This window comes from Choloepus didactylus, chromosome 9 (genome assembly GCF_015220235.1).
Source record: "Choloepus didactylus isolate mChoDid1 chromosome 9, mChoDid1.pri, whole genome shotgun sequence".
Lineage (NCBI taxonomy): Eukaryota > Metazoa > Chordata > Mammalia > Pilosa > Megalonychidae > Choloepus > Choloepus didactylus.
In genome coordinates, this window is record NC_051315.1 from 44,577,299 (window position 1) to 44,598,728 (window position 21,430).

Sequence of the window (21,430 nt, forward strand, 5' to 3'; positions counted from 1 at the left end):
AGCAGTGTTAAGTTTGATCCTTTGTAAAAGGAAGCATTTCTTTTGGCTTTTTGTCTATAGAACATAGACTCTTTCAGGATGGGATGTGTGTTGGCTATCAGCTCTGTTGAGAGAACTTCATTAGGGAGGCAAAAGCTCAGACGGGAGTTGTACCACAGTCTGAATTAAACATTTGCCAAAGAACTGAGAGGAGAGGTTCATTGTCATGTTGAGTGACAGAAGACTTTTACCAGTTCTTCTTGTGATGGGGATTAGCTGTTGAAGAAATTTGCAAGTACAGTGTACAGTCTGTCAAATATATGACTTTTTTTTTCACAGCTCTCTTGACTTTATTCTGCTTAAATATCCTCAGTTGTTTCTTAATTTACTTTTCTTTAATTCCCTTCGGAAAGTAATTTTTTTTTAATCCATTCTCTTATTTACATTCTTGTTTTTTATTTTGAATTGTGGTGTACAAATTGGCATGTAATAACTTCCTTATTTTATGTTTACTTTTCTAGCTTAATTTACTTTGATAATCTATATAGTCTCTTTCCATTATTGGGATTATTATGCAATAAAAATACCAATCAACTTCTTTTTCTTTCCTTATTTTTTTCTTTGTAGGCTAAGAAATGGCATTTCAAAAGGCTGTAAAAGGGACTGTCCTTGTTGGCGGAGGTGCTCTTGCAACTGTTTTAGGCCTCTCTCAGTTTGCTCGTTACAGAAGGAAGCAAGTAAGTATTTGTACATGAGTTGATTATAACAACATACTTAAATCTGCTAAAGAACTGTATATGGGGCTTGTGGAGACTAGTGGTTTTGGTTAGAATTACTGTCAAAGCTTCTGTTTTATTTGAAAGATACTAGTTTGGAATACTGCATTAATGATCCTTAAGAACTGTGTATCTCATTTTTTTAAAAAGTGAAATTCTTTATCAGAGAGCATTATATTATTAGCCTCTGTTTTGGCTCCTTGGTTTTAAAAAACTGCTTCATTTACAAGTGCCAAGGTTTGTTCATTTAGACTTTCCTTGTCTAATTCATCCAAATGTTCCAGATACCTTCTATGTTCTTGCCAAAAGTTTGTCTTTATTAGAAGGTGGGTGGGTGAGAAAAGAAATGGAAAAGAAAGGATCTACACAAAGGGTCCAACTCTGAATCCTGGTTTTATTTCTTAACTGTGTAGTTACTTGTATAGTATTATCTCATTCCGAGTAAAAATTTTAATGAGGGAAGCCATGAAAATGAGATTGGTTTGAAGATTCCAAATACTTTAAAGTGTTCAGTTTATTTTCATTTTATATTTTTCATTTGCATTGCAAATATGTCTTCCCATAGTCCACATTCATGCCAGGAAGCACTTTTGCTGAATAGTTTTGTCTTTTAAAGGCTTGAAATTCTGCTTACCACCTCAATAGTTAATATTAGTCTCCTGTTTGCCTTCCCCCATGCCATTGGGGTATTTTGTGATACCAACCAGGTGGTGTGTTCCTGAATCTTTTGAAGATGGAGGTGAAGGTTTTTGAGGAAGATATTTTTATGTGTAGAGTTAGGCAGGATACCTTTTTATGGGTACCTTTAAGCCATTTTTGCTTGCACTTGTCATATTGATTTCTTTGTGTTGCAACTTGGAGCACCAACTGAATGGGAAATACTGTGTTAAAGACACATATTAGGAAGAACCAATTTCCTGGCTTATAGTTAAAATAAAGAAGCTCATTTTTTAAAATGTGCTGCCTCGTAAAGGTGAACGGTATTGAATAAGGTTGTGTTAGTCTTTCTTTATTCTGAACTGTAAGCACATTTCCCTCAAGGTTTCCCCAAGAGTGTATGTTATAGGCATTATTGCCTGAATTGATACTGAAACTCACACTTCATCATGCTTGATGTACAATTTCTTTTTAAAATGTTGCCTCAGTTCCTTAAAAGTAAGTGTGGAAAGATGTTGCTCCTGCTGAGGCAGTTTTAGAAGTGCAGTTCTGTTTGGTGAATATGCATTAAGGGGTTAGATTACTTCTGCCATCCTGCCCAGTGCTATCTGAAACGATGCTGGAAATGCCAAGGCCGAAGGTCACAATATCTAATATGAAGTGTTGTTGCTAAATTTGTATGTGGTTTATGTCAATTAACCCCAGTAAGCATGTCCTACTTTAGAATTTATAGCTTAACTTTGTGCCAAGGTAATGCCATTTCCTAATTTTTTGTTTGATTTCTTTTATAATAAGTTGAGTTCACAGAATAGAATAAGCAGATGATACTGCCCCAGATAATCACATTAGGGGTGGACTTTAGTCAGTAAGATCAAGGCAAAACAAGGGCTTATTGATTCCTGGGACGTTTTGTTATTTTCTCTTTCCTAAGTTAGACATTCCTGCCACCCTTATTACCATTTGAAATAGATCCCGGCAGTTTCAAGTCATTTATAATTTTGAGCTGACAAGTTCTGTTGAGAAATCACTACAGGCAGATTTAGTCAATGAGCTGAATAAGATGCGCATGCAATTGTGTATAGTTCTTTTGTGGCGATTCCTGTCCCTTTCAGCCACTGCTATGAACAAGTATTTTGGGGTAGCAGGTGGGATGTAGCCGTAGGGATGGTCCGGAATAAAAAAATCGCACACACAAAAAAAGCAAACAAAAAAATAAAATAACAGAGAGAGACAAAGAGGACAGCTCAGTTGAGCCATTGATGTAAAATGATCACAGGCTTCTTTTAACACAGCTGTCCTCTCTCAGAAAATGTATCTCAATTAGAGCCGTTCTAGAGCGGAAATTTTTCTTGACTTCAATAGTCAAGAAAAATCTGCCCTTGAAACACATTACTTTGTCTCCATTTAAATGTGACTAGATGTGCTCTATTTTTTTTTGGGCAAAGTCACGTTTAAGGTATTGGCTTGTTATACAGGTATATTTACCTACTGGGTTTTTATACTTTTTTCCAGTTTTCTAACATGATTCTGATGATAAACTGTCCTCCTTTAAGAATAAGTTGGTGTCAAAAGCCCAAGATACTGATGTAAGAAAAAGCTGCCTTTGGGCTCTGGCACATTTTTCAGGCCTTCTTGCACTGGCAGCTCTGTCTCCCCTGACCCCCCAGTTTGTGCTCATTTGATATTCCTACTACAACATTTCTTTCTTAAAATATAAGCAGTTTTCAATTTACAAATGAGTTCTATTCTAAATCTTGGTAAATGGGTAAAATGTGTTTGGGTGATGAGATAGTGCTGTAAGGAGTATTTGGGTGCCAAGTGCACTCAAAGAAGCCTTTTAACTCAATTCTATAACTAATTAGGTTGTATTTGCAAGAAGAAGGATAGAAGGAAAACTATTTTTAATACTTTTTTGACAAATTAAACTGAAGACACAACAAAATCAAATGAGTTATGTGGTTTACTTATCTTGAATCCAGTTGCTTTTATCCAGCTGCTACTATAGGGTAAGGAAATAGAGACTTTGGTGAAGACTGAGATTTCTGGAGGTGTATGTGGGGTTTAGAAGTGGTAACACTGATTCTTTTGTCTCACTTTACTTCATAGTGTGGCTTTTCTTCCTACCAGCATATTACTAACCTTTATCTTATGTTGATTAACAGTAAATAGTGTCTTTTTTCTTTTGAGGTAAACAGGTCAGATTTAGAAGAGATATAGGAATATCAGGGTCATCATGGCCTAAGTGGAAGGCTGTTATTTTTCTTCTGTTTCAGGGGCAATGTAAATCTTCAGTTCTAATGAGGGATCTGATGGGAGAAATGATAATGTTGGCTAACTTCTTTCGAGTGTGTCCACCTGCAGGAAAGAAGGTTTGGGGCCACAAATGGCATCCACATTCCAGACCCCCTTCAGTTATGTGAATGGGGCTTTTTAGAGTGGTCTAGGAGTGACTTCCTATTCAGTGCTTTTTCCTCCTCCTTTTACCTCCTCACCCCCAAGTAGGTCACCAAGTTTCCACAAAGTCTTCTCTTTTTTTGCTCTCCCCAGACCAGCCATATGCAAAGGTTCAGGAGGCTGAGTGTGGAGTATGAGCAATCCCACCAGGGGCCTAGGAACAGACACCCCTGTGGTGGTGCGGAGATTTCAGAGAGCAAGATGACTGTGATTCACTATTTAGTTTAGGTTGATTTAATAACTGGAGAGGATTTAAAGGACATATTAGCCAATTTTCCTCTCATGACTGGATGCTCTTCTAGTGATTTGTTGGTAGCTAGAGAAAGGAACTACCACTTCATGGGGTAGCTACTTCTTCTAATTTCAAGCTGGCAGGAGAATGGAGTAGGTGAAGAGTACTTACTTAAATTTAAATTATTAGAGAAGGTCCTGGGGGGCTTTCAGAGTGAGCAAACCTTAGTGAGTGAGGCGCAGAAGTGTGCAGCATGTGGAAGTCTGGGCAGCATGTGGCTTCCTCAGGTAGATTGGAAAAAGGGGGTGACCAGGGAGAATGGGACAAAAATAGAGTGTGTGTGTGGGGGGTGGACAACAACTTAAGCTAGGGCTGCCCGCATCTTTTTTCTTTTGTTATAGGCCAGTGGTGCTTTTTGAAAACTTTTTAAAGCTCATTGATTTCATAACTTCTAGGTCCTAACTGGAAAAATTGTTGCGATGGTCTGGGCTTCTTTTTTTTTTTTTTTTTTTCCCTACATACTCAATAGTTTTTGCTATTTTTAAGTGTTATTTATAAAAAGTATACATAATAGACAAAACATTTGATGTTTCTAACTTCAGCTACTTTCTTTTTTTTTTAGTTTTTATTTTGAAATAAATTCAAACATACAGGGACAGTTGCAAAAACAATACAAACCCCATACACAGAACTCTAGCATACCCCGACCCCCCTCCCCCGTTACCCTGATCCACCAATTTTAACATCCTGTCACGCCACCATTTCTTTCTTTCCCTCCCTCCCTTCCTATCTATCATCCATCATCTATTGCTCTCTCCTCTGAACATATAAGAGCAAGCTGCACATATCTTTGAACAAACAATATAATTCACATATACCTGTCCCATGGACAAGAACATTCTTTTATGCAATACCATTAAGCACAGCTAATAAGTTCAAGAAATTCAACATTGATACAAAGCTTACATTCTATGTTTCCTTTTTTTTTTTCTTATGTCCCATCTGTGTCCCTATGAGCCTCCTTTCTTCCATCCTCAGATCCCATCCAGGATCATGTTTGGCATTTAATTGTCATCTATTTAGACTGTCTTTTTTTTTTTTTCAATTGTGGAAACATATATACAGCCTAAATCTTCCCATTCCACCCCCTCCCTAGCATTCCATTAGTGGGATTAATCACATTTAGAATGTTGCAATGCTATCACCTTCCCACCATCCATTACTAGGAATTTCTCTTCACCCCAAACAGAAACCCTGCCCTCATTTCTTAACTCCCCATTGCCCCTTCCTCCACTTCTCGTAACCCCTACTCAACTATTCATCTCTATGGTCATATTCTCTGATACTTTCTTTGTGTTTACCGTGAGCTTAAATTTAACCTCTTAAATCTATAACAATCTTGTTTTTCTTTGATACCAACTTAACTTCAATAGGACACATAAACTATGTTCCTATTCTCCACCATTCCCCCACCTTTATGTAGTTCTTGTCAAAAATTACATATTTTACATTGAGTCCAAAACCACTGATTTAACTTTACAGTTTATGTATTTTATATCCTGTAGGAAGTAAATAGTGGAGTTACAAATCAAAAATACTGTAGTATTGGTATTTATATTTACCATGTGATCTTTGCTGGAAATCTTTATTTCTTCATGTAATTTCAGTCAATTGTTTAATGTCCCTTCCTTTCAGCCTCCTCAACTCCCTTTAGCATTTCTTATAGGCCTGATCTACTGGTGATGAAGTCCCTCAGCTTTTGATTATTCGGGAATGCTTTCATCTCTGCCTCATTTTTACCCTGCAGGTGTTTGTGAATTCTCCAAGTCTCTGATGGTTATTGACTTCTATTTGTATTCCACTGTGGTCAGAGAATGTGCTTTGAACAAATTCATTTGTTTTTTTTTTAATTGATTGAGGCTTGTTTTTATGTCCCAGCATATGGTCCATTCTGGAGAAAGATCCGTGATCACTAGAGAAGAATGTGTGTCCCGGTGACCTGGGATGTAATGTTCTGTATATGTCTGTTAAATTTCTCTATATCTCTCTCTCCTTTCTTTGTTTCTCTGTTGGTAGGGCTCCCTTTAGTATCTGAAGTAAGGCAGGTCTTTTATTAGCAAAATCTCTCAGCATTTGTTTGTGAAAAATATAAGCTCTCCCTCAAATTTGAAGGAGAGTTTTGCTGGATAAAGTATTCTTGGTTGGAAATTTTTCTCTCTCAGAATTTTAAATATCTCATGCCACTGTCTTCTCGCCTCCATGGTGGCTGCTGAGTAGTCACTACTTAGTCTTAAATGTTGTTTCCTTTGTATGTGGTGAATTGCTTTTCTCTTGCTGCTTTCAGAACTTGGTCCTTCTCTTCAGTATGTGACAGTCTGATCAGAATATGTCTCAGAGTGGGTTTATTTGGATTTATCCTATTTGGAGTTCACTGTGCATTTATGCTTTGTGTATTTATATTGTGTAGAAGGTTTGGGAAGTTTTCCCCAACAATTTCTTTGAATACTCTTTTTAAACTTTTACCCTTCTCTTCCCCTTCTGGGACACCAATGAGTCTTAAATTTGGACGTTTTATTTTATCTATCATATCCCTGAGATCCATTTTGATTTTTTCAGTTTTTTCCCCATTCTTTCTTTTGTTCTTTCATTTTCTGGGCTTCTTTTTAACCCCAGTAGTGTGATTGATGTAACAAAAGTCTATTTAGGTCTGAGGGTGGGCTTGCTCACTTAACACATGCTAGTTTTTTTTCTTGTTTTTTTTTTTCTTCCATTAGCCAGTTTGAAGATTTAGTGGGTTGTGAGCTGACTAACGTGAAGCCTGATAAACACCAAGGGCTTCTCAAAGCCTGGATGGGAAAGTGTTTTCTTTTTTTCTGCATCATATATAGGTAAGGAGTGGGCTTTAGAGTATGGGTAGCAACATGTCTTTTCAGTGTGAGGATTGATCTTACTAGAATCAAGGAATTGTGAGATTCCCATGGATTGGTGTCCCATTTGTAAGCAACATAAGAGACAGTTCAAGAGCATGATTTTTGGAGCGGTCTTTGCAGACTGCCTGCATTCAACACTTCTTCTTAATAGCTAAGTGACATGGGCAATTTTATTAAATTATTTGGTCTCATTTCCTCCCCTTCTGTAAAATGGGCAAGCAGTAGTACTCGCCCCATAGGATTGCTGAATAGCATTCCAGCCTGGAAGAGTTTCTGGAACATAGTAAACTTTCAAAAAGTGTTATCTATAGATTCCCAGATGATATGGATTTAATAAAGAGTGATTATAGTTAGCAGGAAAGTTTCTTTTGTCATCAGAGATCCTTGAATTCAGGATACCTTTTGATCAATAGTATCAATGACTAAAAAGTTTGTAGCAAAAGATAAAATTGGAGAGGAAGAAAAAAAAATAGATCCATTATCTCTAGACAAGTAAGCTCTGCTTTATGATTTATTTTAATGGTCCCTAAAATGAAAAGTCATTTAGTTTTCTAAATGGGTCTGTTATAAAGTGTGGCCAGGTTTGGGTGACCTGTTCTTGAGCACAGGTTATAAACGTTTTTGGAACTTTCGATTCTTCCTGAAGTAAAGGTAATACCACTTTATTTCCAGTCTTAGTTTTTTCCCAAGCACTAGATGCAAGTCAACGATCACAGTACCTACATAGCAGATATTTGGTAAATGTTAGACTTCCTTTACCTTTCCCTAATATAGGATATGAAAATGTGAAATGAGAACTAGCATTTTAGGCATAACAAAGATATAACGCCAGATTTCTTTAAATAGCTAAGCTTTTGGTTAGCATAATTTTGCTTATATTGACTACCGGACGGGGAAACTGGCGGAGGATACAGAAACTTGAAGTTCAGATAAATATTGATTGAAGGCAAACCAAAATCCTAAGCATAGCATGTAGACATGATGTTGATAAAGAAAAAATTTAAATTACAAAAATTTCACTTAAACGTCATGATTCAGCAGTGTCTTTGAAAATAACAGTTTATTTGTTTGCTGAGCATACTGAGTATCTTTAAGAATTTGTCTAACCTTAGTTATAAGTATTCTTCTGGTTTCTAAGCTAAGGAGTATCTGTATTTGAAATCAGTATAAATTTTCTGAGAGTTGTTGTAGCTGAAATGATCGTATGACACATTTGCTTTTTTACGTTTTTTTTTTTAATTAAAAAAGTTGTAGGTTTACAGAAAAATCATGGCAAAAAATGCAGAGTTCCTGATGACACCCTCACATACATAGTTTTCCCTGTTGTTAACACTTTGCATTAGTGTGGTAACTTTGTTAGAATCAATGAAACAATATTATTATGATTATACTATTAACTACAGTCCATAGATTACATTAGGGGTCACTGTTTGTGTCATACAGTCTATTTTTAAAAGAATTTTTAATCTAGTAACGTATATACAACCCAAAATTTTTCCTGTTAACCATTGGTGATAAATACATTGACCACCATCCATTAACAAAATTTTCTGTCATCCCAGCCAGAAACTCTGCACAAATTAAGAATTAAATCCCCATTCTTTACGGCTACCCTGGCTCCTGATAACTTGTATTCTGGTTTCTGACACTTTGAATATTCTTATTCTAATTATTTCATATCAGTGAGATCACACAGTATCTGTCCTTTTGTGTCTGCCTTATGTCACTCAAGATGATCTCTTCAAGGTTCATCCATGTTGTTGCATGTATCAGAATTTCATTCCTTTTTATGGCCAAATCATAATCCACTGTATGCATACACATTTTGTTTATCCATTCATCTGTTGCTGGACACTTGGGTTGCTTCCATCTTTTGGCCATTGTGAATAATGCCTCTATGAACATTGGTGTGTAAACATCTGTTTGAGTTCCTGCTTTTAATTCTTTTGGGGATATACCTAGAAGTAGGATTGCTGGGTCATATGGTAATGAAGGAGTGTTCCTATTTCTCCACATCCTCTCCAAATAACAAGTATTGGAGAGGATGTGGAGAAATAGGAACACTCCTTTATTTTGGGTAGAAATGTAAAATGGCGCAACCACTGTGGAATTATTATTGGCATGAAATGATATCTCATTGTGGCTCTGATTTGCATTTCCTTAATGGCTAATGATGTTGAGCGTCTTTTCATGTGTTTTGTATATATCTTTTTTAGAGAAATGTCTATTCAAGTCTTCTGCCCATTTTTAAATTGCATTGTTTGTCTTTTTCTGGATTTGTAGAATTTCTAAATATATTCTGGATAGTAAACACTTGTCGGATATGTGATTTCCAAATATTTTCTCCCATTCTGTAGGTTGTCTTTATTTCCATGAAGAAGTCCTTTGCTGCAGATAAGTTTTTAATTTTGATGAAATCCTATTTATCTATTTTTTTCTTTTGTTGCTTGTGCTTTTGGTGTAAAATCTAAGAAACTATTGCCTAACATGGGAACCTGAAGATACTTCCTTATATTTTCCTCTAGGAGTTTTATAGTTTGGTTCCTATATTTAGGTCTTTGATCCATTTTGAGTTAATATTCTGTGTATAGTGTGAAGTAGGGGTCCAGATTCATTCTTTTTTTTTTTTTTTTCATTTTATTTATTTATTTATTTATTTATTTATTTATTTATTTATTTTTAAATTTATTTAAAAATTTTATATACAAGCTAGGATGATCTGTTGTAATCAAATGATTCGGCTGTTTTCTTTTTTACAAAACAAATCGTACATTCGATTGTTCACAGTACCATTACATAGTTGTACATTCATCACCTGAATCAATCCCTGACACCTTCATTAGCACACACACAAGAATAACAAGAATAATAATTAGAGTGAAAAAGAGCAATTGAAGTAAAAAAGAACACTGGGTACCTTTGTCTGTTTCCTTCTCCTATTTTTCTACTCATCCATCCATAAACTAGACAAAGTGGAGTGTGGTCCTTATGGCTTTCCCAATCCCATTGTCACCCCTCATAAGCTACATTTTTATATAATTGTCTTCGAGATTCATGGGTTCTGGGTTGTAGTTTGATAGTTTCAGGTATCTACCACCAGCTACCCCAATTCTTTAGAACCTAAAAAGGGTTGTCTAAAGTGTGCGTAAGAGTGCCCACCAGAGTGACCTCTCGGCTCGTTTTGGAATCTCTCTGCCACTGAAGCTTATTTCATTTCCTTTCACATCCCCCTTTTGGTCAAGAAGATGTTCTCCGTCCCACGATGCCGGGTCTACATTCCTCCCCGGGAGTCATATTCCACGTTGCCAGGGAGATTCACTCCCCTGGGTGTCTGATTCCACGTAGGGGGGAGGGCAGTGATTTCACCTTTCAAGTTGGCTTAGCCAGAGAGAGAGGGCCACATCTGAGCAACAAAGAGGCATTCAGGAGGAGACTCTTAGGCACAAATATAGGGAGGCCTAGCCTCTCCTTTGCAGCAACCGTCTTCCCAAGGGTAAAACTTATGGTAGAGGGCTCAACCCATCAAACCACCAGTCCCCTATGTCTGTGGTCATGTTAGCAACCATGGAGGTGGGGTAGGCGAATACCCCTGCATTCTCCACAGGCTCCTCAAGGGGGCACTACATCTTTTTTTTTTTTCCTTGTTTTCCTTGTTTTTCTTTTTTCTTTCTTTTTTTTTTTTTTTAACTTTCCCTTCTTTTTTAAATCAACTGTATGAAAAAAAAAGTTAAAAAGAAAACAAACATACAATAAAAGAACATTTCAAAGAGACCATAACAAGGGAGTAAGAAAAAGACAACTAAGCTAAGATAACTGCTTAACTTCCAACCTGTTTCTACTTTAGCCCAAGAAAGTTACCTAATATAGCAACATTTCTGTGAACTTGTTCCTACTATATCCATCAGAAATTAACAGACCATAGTCATTCCTGGGCATCCCCAGAATGTTAAATAGCTTATCTGTTCTTCTTGGATTATTGCTCCCCCTTCATTAATTGCTCTCTATTGCTAGTTCCCCTACATTCTACATTATAAACCATTTGTTTTACATTTTTCAAAGTTCACATTAGTGGTAGCATATGATATTTCTCTTTTTGTGCCTGGCTTATTTTGCTCAGCATTATGTCTTCAAGGTTCATCCATGTTGTCATATGTTTCACGAGATCGTTCGTTCTTACTGCCGTGTAGTATTCCATCGTGTGTATATGCCATATTTTATTTATCCACTCATCTGTTGAAGGACATTTGGGTTGTTTCCATCTCTTGGCAATTGTGAATAATGCTGCTATGTCACCTTTTTCATTCATTATTTTGTTTATATGGGTCTTCTCTCTTTTTGATTTTGTCAATCTAGCTAGAGGCTTGTCAATCTTGTTGATCTTCTCAAAGAACCAACTTTTGGTGATATTTATCCTCTCTATTGTTTTTTTGTTCTCTATGTCATTTATTTCTGCTTTAATCCTTGTTATTTCTTTTCTTCTACATGGTTTAGGATTGGTTTGCTATTCATTTTCTAGCTTCTTCAGTTAATCCATTAGTTCTTTGATTTTGGCTCTTTCTTCCTTTTTAATATATGTTTTTAGTGCTATAAATTTCCCCCTCAGCACTGCTTTTGCTGCATCCGATAGGTTTTGGTATGTTGTGTTCTCATTTTCATTCGTCTCTATATATTTAGCAATTTCTCTTGCTGTTTCTTCTTTAACCCACTGATTGTTTAGGAGTGTGTTGTTTAACCTCCAGGTATTTGTGAATTTTCTAAGTCTCTGATGGTTATTGACTTCTAATTTTATTCCATTGTGCTCAGAGAATGTGCTTTGAATAATTTCAATCTTTTTAAATTTATTGAGGCTTGTTTTATGTCCCAGCATGTGATGTATTCTGGAGAAAGTTCCGTAAGCACTGGAAAAGTATGTGTATCCTGGTGATTTGAGATGTAATGTCCTGTATATGTCTGTTAAATCTAATTCATTTATCAGATTGTTTAGGTTTTCAATTTCCTTATTGGTCTTCTGTCTGGTTGATCTATCTATAGGAGTGATATGTTGAAGTCTCCCACAATTATTGTGGAAACATCAATTGCTTCCTTTAGTTTTGCCAGTGTTTCTCTCATGTATTTTGTGGCACCTTGATTGGGTGCATAGACATTTACGATTGTTATTTCTTCTTGTTGAATTGCCCCTTTTATTAGTATGTAGTGGCCTTCTTTGTCTCTCAAAACATCCCTGCATTTAAAGTCTATTTTATCTGAGATTAATATTGCTACACCTGCTTTCTTTTGGCTGTAGCTTGCATGAAATATTTTTTTCCATCCTTTTACTTTCTGTTTCTTTGTGTCCCTGTGTCTAAGATGAGTCTCTTGTATGCAACATATTGATGGTTCATTTTTTTTGTTCCATTCTGCGAATCTATATCTTTTAATTGGGAAGTTTAATCCGTTTACATTCAACGTTATAACCATGAAGGCATTTCTTGAATCAGCCATCTTATCCTTTGGTTTATGTTTGTCATTTTTTCCCCTCTCTATTAATATCCTTTATTGTACCCATACCGAATCTCTTTAGTACTGAACCTTTCTCCAAGTCTCTCTGTCCTGTCTTTGTTTCTCTGTCTGTAGGGCTCCCTTGAGTATCTCCAGTAGGGCAGGTCTCTTGTTAGCAAATTCTCTCAGCATTTGTTTGTGAAAAATTTAAGCTCTCCCTCAAATTTGAAGGAGAGCTTTGCTGGATAAAGTATTCTTGGTTGGAAATTTTTCTCACTCAGAATTTTAAATATATCGTGCCACTGCCTTCTTGCCTCCATGGTGGCTGCTGAGTAGTCACTACTTAGTCTTATGCTGTTTCCTTTGTATGTGGTGAATTGCTTTTCTCTTGCTGCTTTCAGAACTTGCTCCTTCTCTTCCGTGTTTGACAGTGTGATCAGAATATGTCTCGGAGTGGGTTTATTTGGATTTATTCTATTTGGAGTTCGCTGAGCATTTATGATTTGTGTATTTATGTTGTTTAGAAGATTTGGGAAGTTTTCCCCAACAATTTCTTTGAATACTCTTCCTAGACCTTTACTATTTTCTTCCCCTTCTGGAACACCAATGAGTCTTATATTCGGATGTTTTATATTATCTATCATATCCCTGAGGTCCGTTTTGTTTTTTCAATTTTTTTCCCCATTCTTTCTTTTATGCTTTCATTTTCCATTCTGTCATCTTCCAGGTCACTGATTCTGTTGTTCAACTTCCTCTAGTCTTGTACTATGAGTGTCCAGAATCTTTTTAATTTGGTCAACAGTTTCTTTAATTTCCATAAGATCATCTATTTTTTTATTTAGTCTTGCAATGTCTTCTTTATGCTCTTCTAGGGTCTTCTTGATATCCTTTGTATCCCATACTATGGTCTCATTGTTCATCTTTAGTTCTTTGAGTAGCTGCTCTAGGTGCTGTGTCTCTTCTGGTCTTTTGATTTGGGTGCTTGGGCTTGGGTTATCCATATCGTCTGTTTTTTTCATATGCTTTAGAATTTTCTGTTGTTTTTGGCTTCTTGGCATTTGCTGAACTAGATAGGGTTCTTTTAGGATTTGTAGACCAATTGAAGTCCTTATCTCTAATTTATCAGATCTACAGCTTCGTGGAGTACACTTTCTCTAACTAACCAGCAGGTGGCGTCCACGAGCCACCTGTTCTCCACAAGCCAGTTCTCCCCTGCTTAGCCTTTTTGGTGAGTGGGGGAGTGAGTCTTGTGGGGTCCAGTTGGTGTACCAAGCTTGCGTGTGTAGTTGGTGTTGCCCGCCCTGTATATGGGGTATGTTTCTGGGTAGTCAGGGAGTGGGGGTGGCTCTAATAATCAAATCTCCCTGGTGATCCTAGAGTTTTAAAGCTGCTGCAATAGTCTAATCCTTCAGTTCAGTCCTGCCACAGTTTGTCTCTGCCACTGACCCACAAGTCCTTGGTATTGGCATATGGCTCCTGAGACTTGCAAGTGGGCCCCTCTTCCAGGCTGTGCACCCCCTGGTCCTCTGTTGAGGGATGACTGTGCTATGTCACAGGTGAGTCCCCCCAGGGTGCTTCTGGGCTGCTGGGCTGTGTAGGGAGGCTCCCAGTCTGCTGAAATGATGGCTGAATGGGGCTTTGTTAATTCACACTGCTCCACCTTCCCAACTCTGGGACAATCAGCTGAGGTTGCAGGGAAGGCTAATGTCCACGCCCAGTTTTGTGGTGTGTGCCTGTTATTTGAAGCACTTCCGTCACACTGGGTTGTCTGCGGCAGCTCTGGGCTATGGGGCTGGCGATGGTCAGGAGTGTTTCCTGTCCACCAGGATGATGGCTGTGAGCAGACACCCCCCTTTTCTTGTGAAGTTGTGGTGTTTAGTGAATTTTCTCAGCCACTGGATTATTGCCTTTTGTCTCAGAGCTCTCTTAGTTCTGCTCTTGTCTTGACCTGCCCAAATTGCAAGTCTTTGAAGCTTTCTGTATTGGGCTTCTTAGAGTAATTGTTTTAGAAAAAGAAAAAAAGGATTAAAAAAAAAAAAAAAAGGGCTCTCCTCAGGGATCTAATGGGTTATTGAAATGCTAAGAGACAAAGCAATTAGGGCCTTTAAGGAAAGGTCCACAGGGCAGAGAGATCAGCTTTTCTTCGGGATTTGCATATGAGCCTCAGGGCCTGAGCTCTGCCCTTCCCCTTTCTATGTTCACCAGAACTCCAAAAATCCTCCGCTTTTATTTTGGAGTTTTTCGTGTTGTTTTTTTTCTATGGCTGTCTCCTCTCTGCTGGGCTGGCTGCTCTCAGCTTCTCTGGTGTCTGGTCTCAGTCTATCTATGGTTGGAGTTTGGATCAGTAGAATGAGTTTCCGATAAGGGCTGCCACTGCAGTTCTCCCTTCTCCTTCCCGGAGCTGACAGCCCCTCCTCCCAGGGGACTGAGCCTGGCAGGGAGGGGTGCGGGTCCCCTGCCCCAAAAACTTACAGATTTCGCTGATCTAAGCAGTTCCACATTTTCATGCGTGTTGTATGAAGTATGCCCAAAGTCAGATTGCTCTGTGGTTCCAGTCCACGCAGTTCCTAGCTTTCTACCTACTTTCCTGGAGGAGTCCAGATTCATTCTTTTGCTTATGAACTTTCCGATTTTCTAGCATCATTCATTTAAGAGACTGTTTTCCAGTAGATTTGACTTGGCACTCTGGTCAAAAAAATATTGGCCGTAAATGTAAGGGTTGATTTCTGAATTCTAGATCAGATTCTATTGGTTTATATGTCTGTCCTTCTGACAGTACGATGTTGTTTTGATTACGGTGGCTTTGTAATACTTTTAAGATCAGAAAGTATGAGTCATCTAACTTTGTTCTTTTTCAAGATGGCTCTGACTATTTATGGCCCCCTACCCTTCCATATAAATTTGATGATTGGCTTATCCATTTCTGCAAAGAAGGCTGTTGGAATTTTGATGGAATTGTGTTTAATACATAAATTGCTTTGGATAGAATTGATATCTTAACAATATTTTGCCTTCAACCCATGAGCATGGAATGTCCTTCCATTTATTCAGGTCTTTGATTTCTTTTAGAAATTTTTTGTAGTTTTCTGTGTACAAATCTCTTATATCCTTAGTTAGATTTATTCTTATATATTTAATTCCTTTAGTTGCTACTGTAAATGGAAATTTTTCTTGGTTTCTTCTTCAGATTGTTCATTATTAAGAAATAGAAACAGTACTGATTTTTGTGCATTGATCATGTACCCCACCATTGTGCTGAATTCATTTATTAGCTCTAGTAGCTTTGTTTTGTTTATAGGATCATGTCGTCTAAAACAGTGAAAGTTTCATTTCTTCCTCTCCAATTCTGGATGCCTTTTAGTTCTTTTTCTTGTCCGAGTGTCTGGCTAGGACTTCCAGAACAATGTTGAATAACAGTGGTGACAGTGGGCATCCATGTCTTGTTCCTGATCTTAAGAGAGAAAGCTTTTAGTCTTTCACCTTGAAGTAGGATGATAGCTGTGGGTTTTTCATATATGCCCTTTATCAAGTTGATGAAATTTCCATGTATTCCTATTTTTCTAAGCATTTTTATCAAGAAAAGGTGCTAGATTTTTATCAAATGCCCTTTCTCTATCAATTGAGATGATCATGTGGTTTATTCCCTTCATTCTTTTAGTGTGGTGTATTACATAATTGATTTTCATATGTTGAACCACACTTGTATACCTTGGATAAATCCCACTTGATCATGGTGTATAATTCTTTTAATGCATTGTTGGATTTGGTTTGTTTATAGTTTGTTAAGGATTTTTGCATTAGATTCATAAGAGCATTTGGTCTATAATTTTCTTTTCTTGTGGTATCTTTATCTGGCTTTGTTAGGAGGATGAAGGTGGCCTCAGAGAATGGGTTAAGGAGTGTTCCCTCTTCAATATTTTGCAAGCGTTTGAGCAGGATTGTGTTAATTCCTCTTGGAATGTTAGAAAAATCCCCCCTGTGAATCCATCTGGTGCTGGGCTTTTCTTTGTTGGGAGGTTTTTGAATACCAATTCAGTCTCTTTACTAGTTACTGATTTGTTGAGATTTTCTATTTCTTCTTAAGTCAGTAGTTTGTATGTTTATAGGAATTTGTCTATTTCATCTAGGTTATCTAATTTGTTGGTATACATTTGTTGATAGTAACCTCTTATAGTCTTTTATTTATTTCTGTGTGGTTAGCAGTTATGTCCCCCTTTTAATTTCTGATTTGAGTCATTCATGTCCCTTCTGTTTTTTGTTTTGTCAGTCTAGCTGAAAAGTCTTTGATTTTTTCAAAGAATGAACTTCCGGTTTTGTTGATTCTATTTTGTGTTTTTTTGTTTTTTTGTTTTTTTAAATTCTGAATTTCATATATCTCTGCTCTGATCCTTTTTGTGTCATTCCTTCTGGCTATTTTGTTTTTTTTAGTTCCAGGTGTGAGGTTAGGTATTTTATTTGAGCCTTTTCTTATTTTTTAATGTAAGAGTTTAGAGGTATAAATTTTCCTCTCAGCACTGCTTTTGCTGCATCCCATAATTGTTTTTGTTTTGATTTGCCTCCAGTTATTTCCTAATTTCCCTTGTGATTTCTTCTTGACCCATTGGTTGTTTAAGTGCAAGTTTTTGAATTTCCACATACCTGTGAATTTTCCAGTTCTCCCTTTTTCGTTGCTTTCTAGCTGTGTTACATTATGGGCAGACAAGACACATTGTATGATTTCAATATTTTTTAATTTATTGAGTCTTGTTTTGTGACCCAACATATGGTTTATCTTGGAGAATGATTCGTGTACACTAGAGAAGAATGTGTATCCCACTGCTGTTGGGTGAAGTGGTGTATTTATGTCTGTGAGTTCTAGTTTTTATGTATTGTTCAAGTCTTCTATTTCCTTATTGATTTTCTGTCTAGATGTTCTATCCATTATTGAAAGTGGTGCATTGAAATCTCACACTATTAATGTAGAGTTGTCCATTTTTCCCTTTAAATCTGTCAGTATTTGCTTCACATATTTTGGGGCAGTGCTGATAGATGCATATATATATTTATAATTGTTTGACCTTTTTGTTGAATTGATCCCTTTATTAGTATATAATGACCTTTGTCCCTTGTAACAGTTTTTCACTTAATGTCTATCTTACGTTATATTAGCATAGCTAACCCAGCTTTCTTTTGGTTACCATTTGCATGGTTTATCTTTTTTCATCTTTTCACTTTCAGCCTACTTGTGAGTTTGAATTTAAGGCGAGTCTCTTGTAAACAGCATCTAGTTGGGTCATGCTTTTTTATCCATTCTGTCAGTTTTGACTGGTGATTTTAATCCATTTTCATTTAAGGTAACTACTGTTAACGTAGGGCTTTCTTCTGCCATTTTGCTATTTGGTCTTTGTAGGTCTTGTACCTTTTCTGTTCCTCAGTTCTTCTTTTATTAGCTATTTAAGTCTGCTTTCATTTCTTTCTGTATATATTTTTCATATATTTTCTTTGTTGTTATGATGGAGCTTAATTTAACAACCTAAATCTGTAACAGTCACTTCTGATTTGATACCAAGTTAACTTCAATAACATACATATATGCTGTTCCTATACTTTCTGTCCCCCAGCCTTTTTGCTGTATTTGTTACAAAATATATCTTTATACATTGCATGTCTAAACCATAGATTTATCATTGCTTTTTATGCACTTCAATTTTAGAACCTGTAAGAAGTAGAAAGTGGTTATATACCAAAAACTATAATACGATAGTGTTAGCACTTATAATTACCCATGTGGTTGCCTTTACTGGAAGTCTTTATTTTTTTATGCTGCTTTGATCCACTGTCTAGTATCCTTTCCTTTCAGTCTGAAGAACTCTCTTTAGCATTGCTTGTAGTGGTGACAAACTCCTTTAGCTTTTGTTTATTCGGGAATGTCTTAATCTCTTCCTCATTTTTGAAAGACAGTCTCATCAGATATAGAATTATTTGTTGGCAATTGTTTTCTTTCAGGACTTTTATTTATTTTGTCTTTGTGCCTTCTTGCTTCTGTGGTTTCTGATGATAAATTGTCTCTTAATCTTAATGGAACTTCCCTGTACATAACTCATTTCTTTCCTCTTGCAGATTTCAGAACTCTTCTTGTCCTTGGCATTTGACAGTTTACTATGTATCTGGACTTGGTTCTCTCCAAGTTTATCCTGTTTGAGGTTCACTGGGCCTCTTGAATGTGCATATTTGTGTCTGTTCTTAAATTTGGGATTCTTTCAGCCATTGTTTCTTTTCCTTCTGTCCCTTTTTCTCTTTCTTCTCCTTCTGGGACTCCCATAATGCATATATTGGTATACTCGATAGAGTCCTGCAGGTTTTTTTGTTTTTTTAAAAATTTTTTTTAAATTAAAAAAAAATTTTTTTTCTGCTCCTCAGCCTGAATCATTTCAATTACCTTGTCTTCAACGTAACTGAGTCTGTCTTCTGCCAGCTCTTATCTGTTGTTGAACCCCTCTAGGGAATTTTTCATTTCAGTTATTGTAGTCTTCAATTCCAGGATTTCATTTTGGTTCCTTTTTAACATCTCTGTCTCTTTGCTGAGAGTCTTGTATTGTTCCTTCATCATTTTCCTGATATCCTTTACTCCTTTGTCTCTTTTGTCCTTTTTCTCCTTAAGCATATTGAGGATAATTTTTTTAAAAAGTCTTTTTTGGTATGCTCAAAGTCTGGTATTCTTCATTTACAGTTTTTGGATTTTTATCTTGTTCCTTTGGATGGGCCATCATTTCCTGTTTATTTGTTTGTCTTATAATCTTTTATTTGTTTGTCTTGTAATCTTTTTTGCATACTTTACATTTTAATATTTTAAAGTTGTTAACTCTGGGAGTTAGTCCCTGAGCTGTCTGTTCCTTAAGTTTGCATCTGTCTAGTGATGATTTCCTTGAGTGCCAGGAAGTAACAAACCAAGCACATCAAAGTAACAGAACACCACCTTTCACAGTCTTTGCAAATTGACTCTGCACTGGCTATTGCTCTCCTTTAATTTTAGCTTTCCTGTCAAGATGGTCAGTCAGAGGCCAGTGTGAAGTGCTAGGTCTCCTCAGTCTTTTCTGAGCCTGAGTCTATCTCGGGCTTGTGCTTGTTAGTGGCCTTAGGAATTCACCCATTTCCAGGAATCTGAATGCCCCCTTTACTCCCTATGAAATAGACTTTCTTCCCCTCTGGTGCTCTATTGCATGACTCTAAGCAGGTATCTTTTGTCCCAGGCCACATTGGCTTAATTGTTCCTTAAGCTGTTTTAGCTATTTGCAAGCTGCTTCTGGCTTCAGGGCGAGTTCTACATGGTTGAGCCAGAGAGGAGTTGACTATTTCAGTTTTTCAAAGCTATGCTGGTTAGATTGGCAAGGACCTACAGGCACAGCAATATACATATGCGATACTCTGCTCCCTCTGGAACAGAATCAGGAACTCACAATGGGAGTGCAGGCTGGCTTCACACCATGCTGGGGAGCGAGGGGTGGAGGGTCTAGCAAGGACACCAGGAGCTTCCCCTACCATTTAAAAATCTGTGTTTTCATGATTCGGCACTTGTGCAGTTAACTGCAGTCCTTCAGCCATTTCCTGGAATTTTTTGGAAGATAAATCTTCCAGTTTTTCCTAGGCGCTCAAAGATTGTAAGGGAATGGTCCTAGAGCAAAGTCTTACCCACCATCTTGGTTGACTTTTAACTTGGTGAGTCAATTCAGACTACCAGATTTGTTTGCTCTCCCTGAGTAAATAATCTCTCACCTCCAGAGGCATTTTTCATAGATTCATCAACAGTCTTTCTCTTAAAACAAAACAAAACAAAACAAACAAAAAAACTTACAAAGTGCTGTAAATACAGCCATTCTTAATTGGATTCATTTTTGCTGATTTTAAAGTTAAAGAGTAAACCACAGTTTAGATACCATATGAAGAATGTGTATGAAGGTGGGGAAAGGACTTCTTGTTGAATGATAGGCGCCTTGGTTCTACCTGCCTGTGTCAGCATCAGCATTATGTCACGAAGGTAGAAATGTCTCTACACTGTGGTTTGCTAGGGCTTACATTTGATAATCTGTCCTTGGGGAATTTTATGTGGATTTATTTTTCTGTAAATGATGGGGCCTCATCAATCAGAGGAAGATTCAGAATCATGTATAGACTATATTACACAAAGTAGGCTAGCTGTGAGTCTTGGGTTGTAATGGTGAGCATATATAATAGTTGTGTATTTATTGGGGCAAACCAATTGGTATAATAAACTCTTTCCAGGGATCAGTGGTCTATCACAATGAAGACCTATTTCATTCTCATATGACAGTTCAGTGTGGGATGATATTAGTGGGGGATGTATTTATTATAATCATTTAGGGGCCCATATCCCTTTATTCTAGTTACTCTGCCTTGTTACAGGACCTTGCTGTCCTATTGGATCATGACCTCCTAATTATAAGAGAGGGTGGGAAATGCAAAACAATAGTGTTCTCAGGGAGAAGGGAAAATGTATTGTTAAACATCCAACTCTTACATCTGTGTCTTGACTTGGAGCTATATTGACAAATGAGCTATACTGATGAGAGTTTTATTGTTAGGGTTTATGGCAAAGTCTAAATCATTCACTTTCATTCGCTTCTCTTACTTGAAACCCTGTACAGAGATTCCTGGAGGAACTATTTTTCTCCTAAAAAAGCAGCTAAATTTGTTGGGGCTTTGTCTGATATCTAAAGCTTGATGAGGATTCAGAATACACTGTATTTTGTATGAGACCATTTGAAATTATTCTTAACTGCCTAGTGTGGTTAACTGTTTCTTCTGAAGCTTATTTCATCAAAGTGCAGAAACTGTGCAGACAGAGCTGGAAATGTCCTCTGAAGAGCAGCTTATCATCTTCCATTTAATTTTGGTTTTTATTTAACACTTAGCCCCCAAAGTGGGGC

General features: G+C 37.0%; 1 protein-coding gene across 2 annotated transcripts in view; it reads left to right on the top strand.

The window, feature by feature from the left end:
* Positions 1-21,430, top strand: part of GPD2 (glycerol-3-phosphate dehydrogenase 2) — a 151,237-nt gene that overhangs the window by 35,633 nt on the left and 94,174 nt on the right. For both annotated transcript variants that reach the window (XM_037849299.1, XM_037849298.1), the window contains exon 2: positions 607-716. In XM_037849299.1, coding sequence (XP_037705227.1) covers positions 615-716 — 102 coding nt within the window. In that variant the 5' untranslated portion in view covers positions 607-614. The remainder of the gene's footprint in view (positions 1-606; positions 717-21,430) is intronic.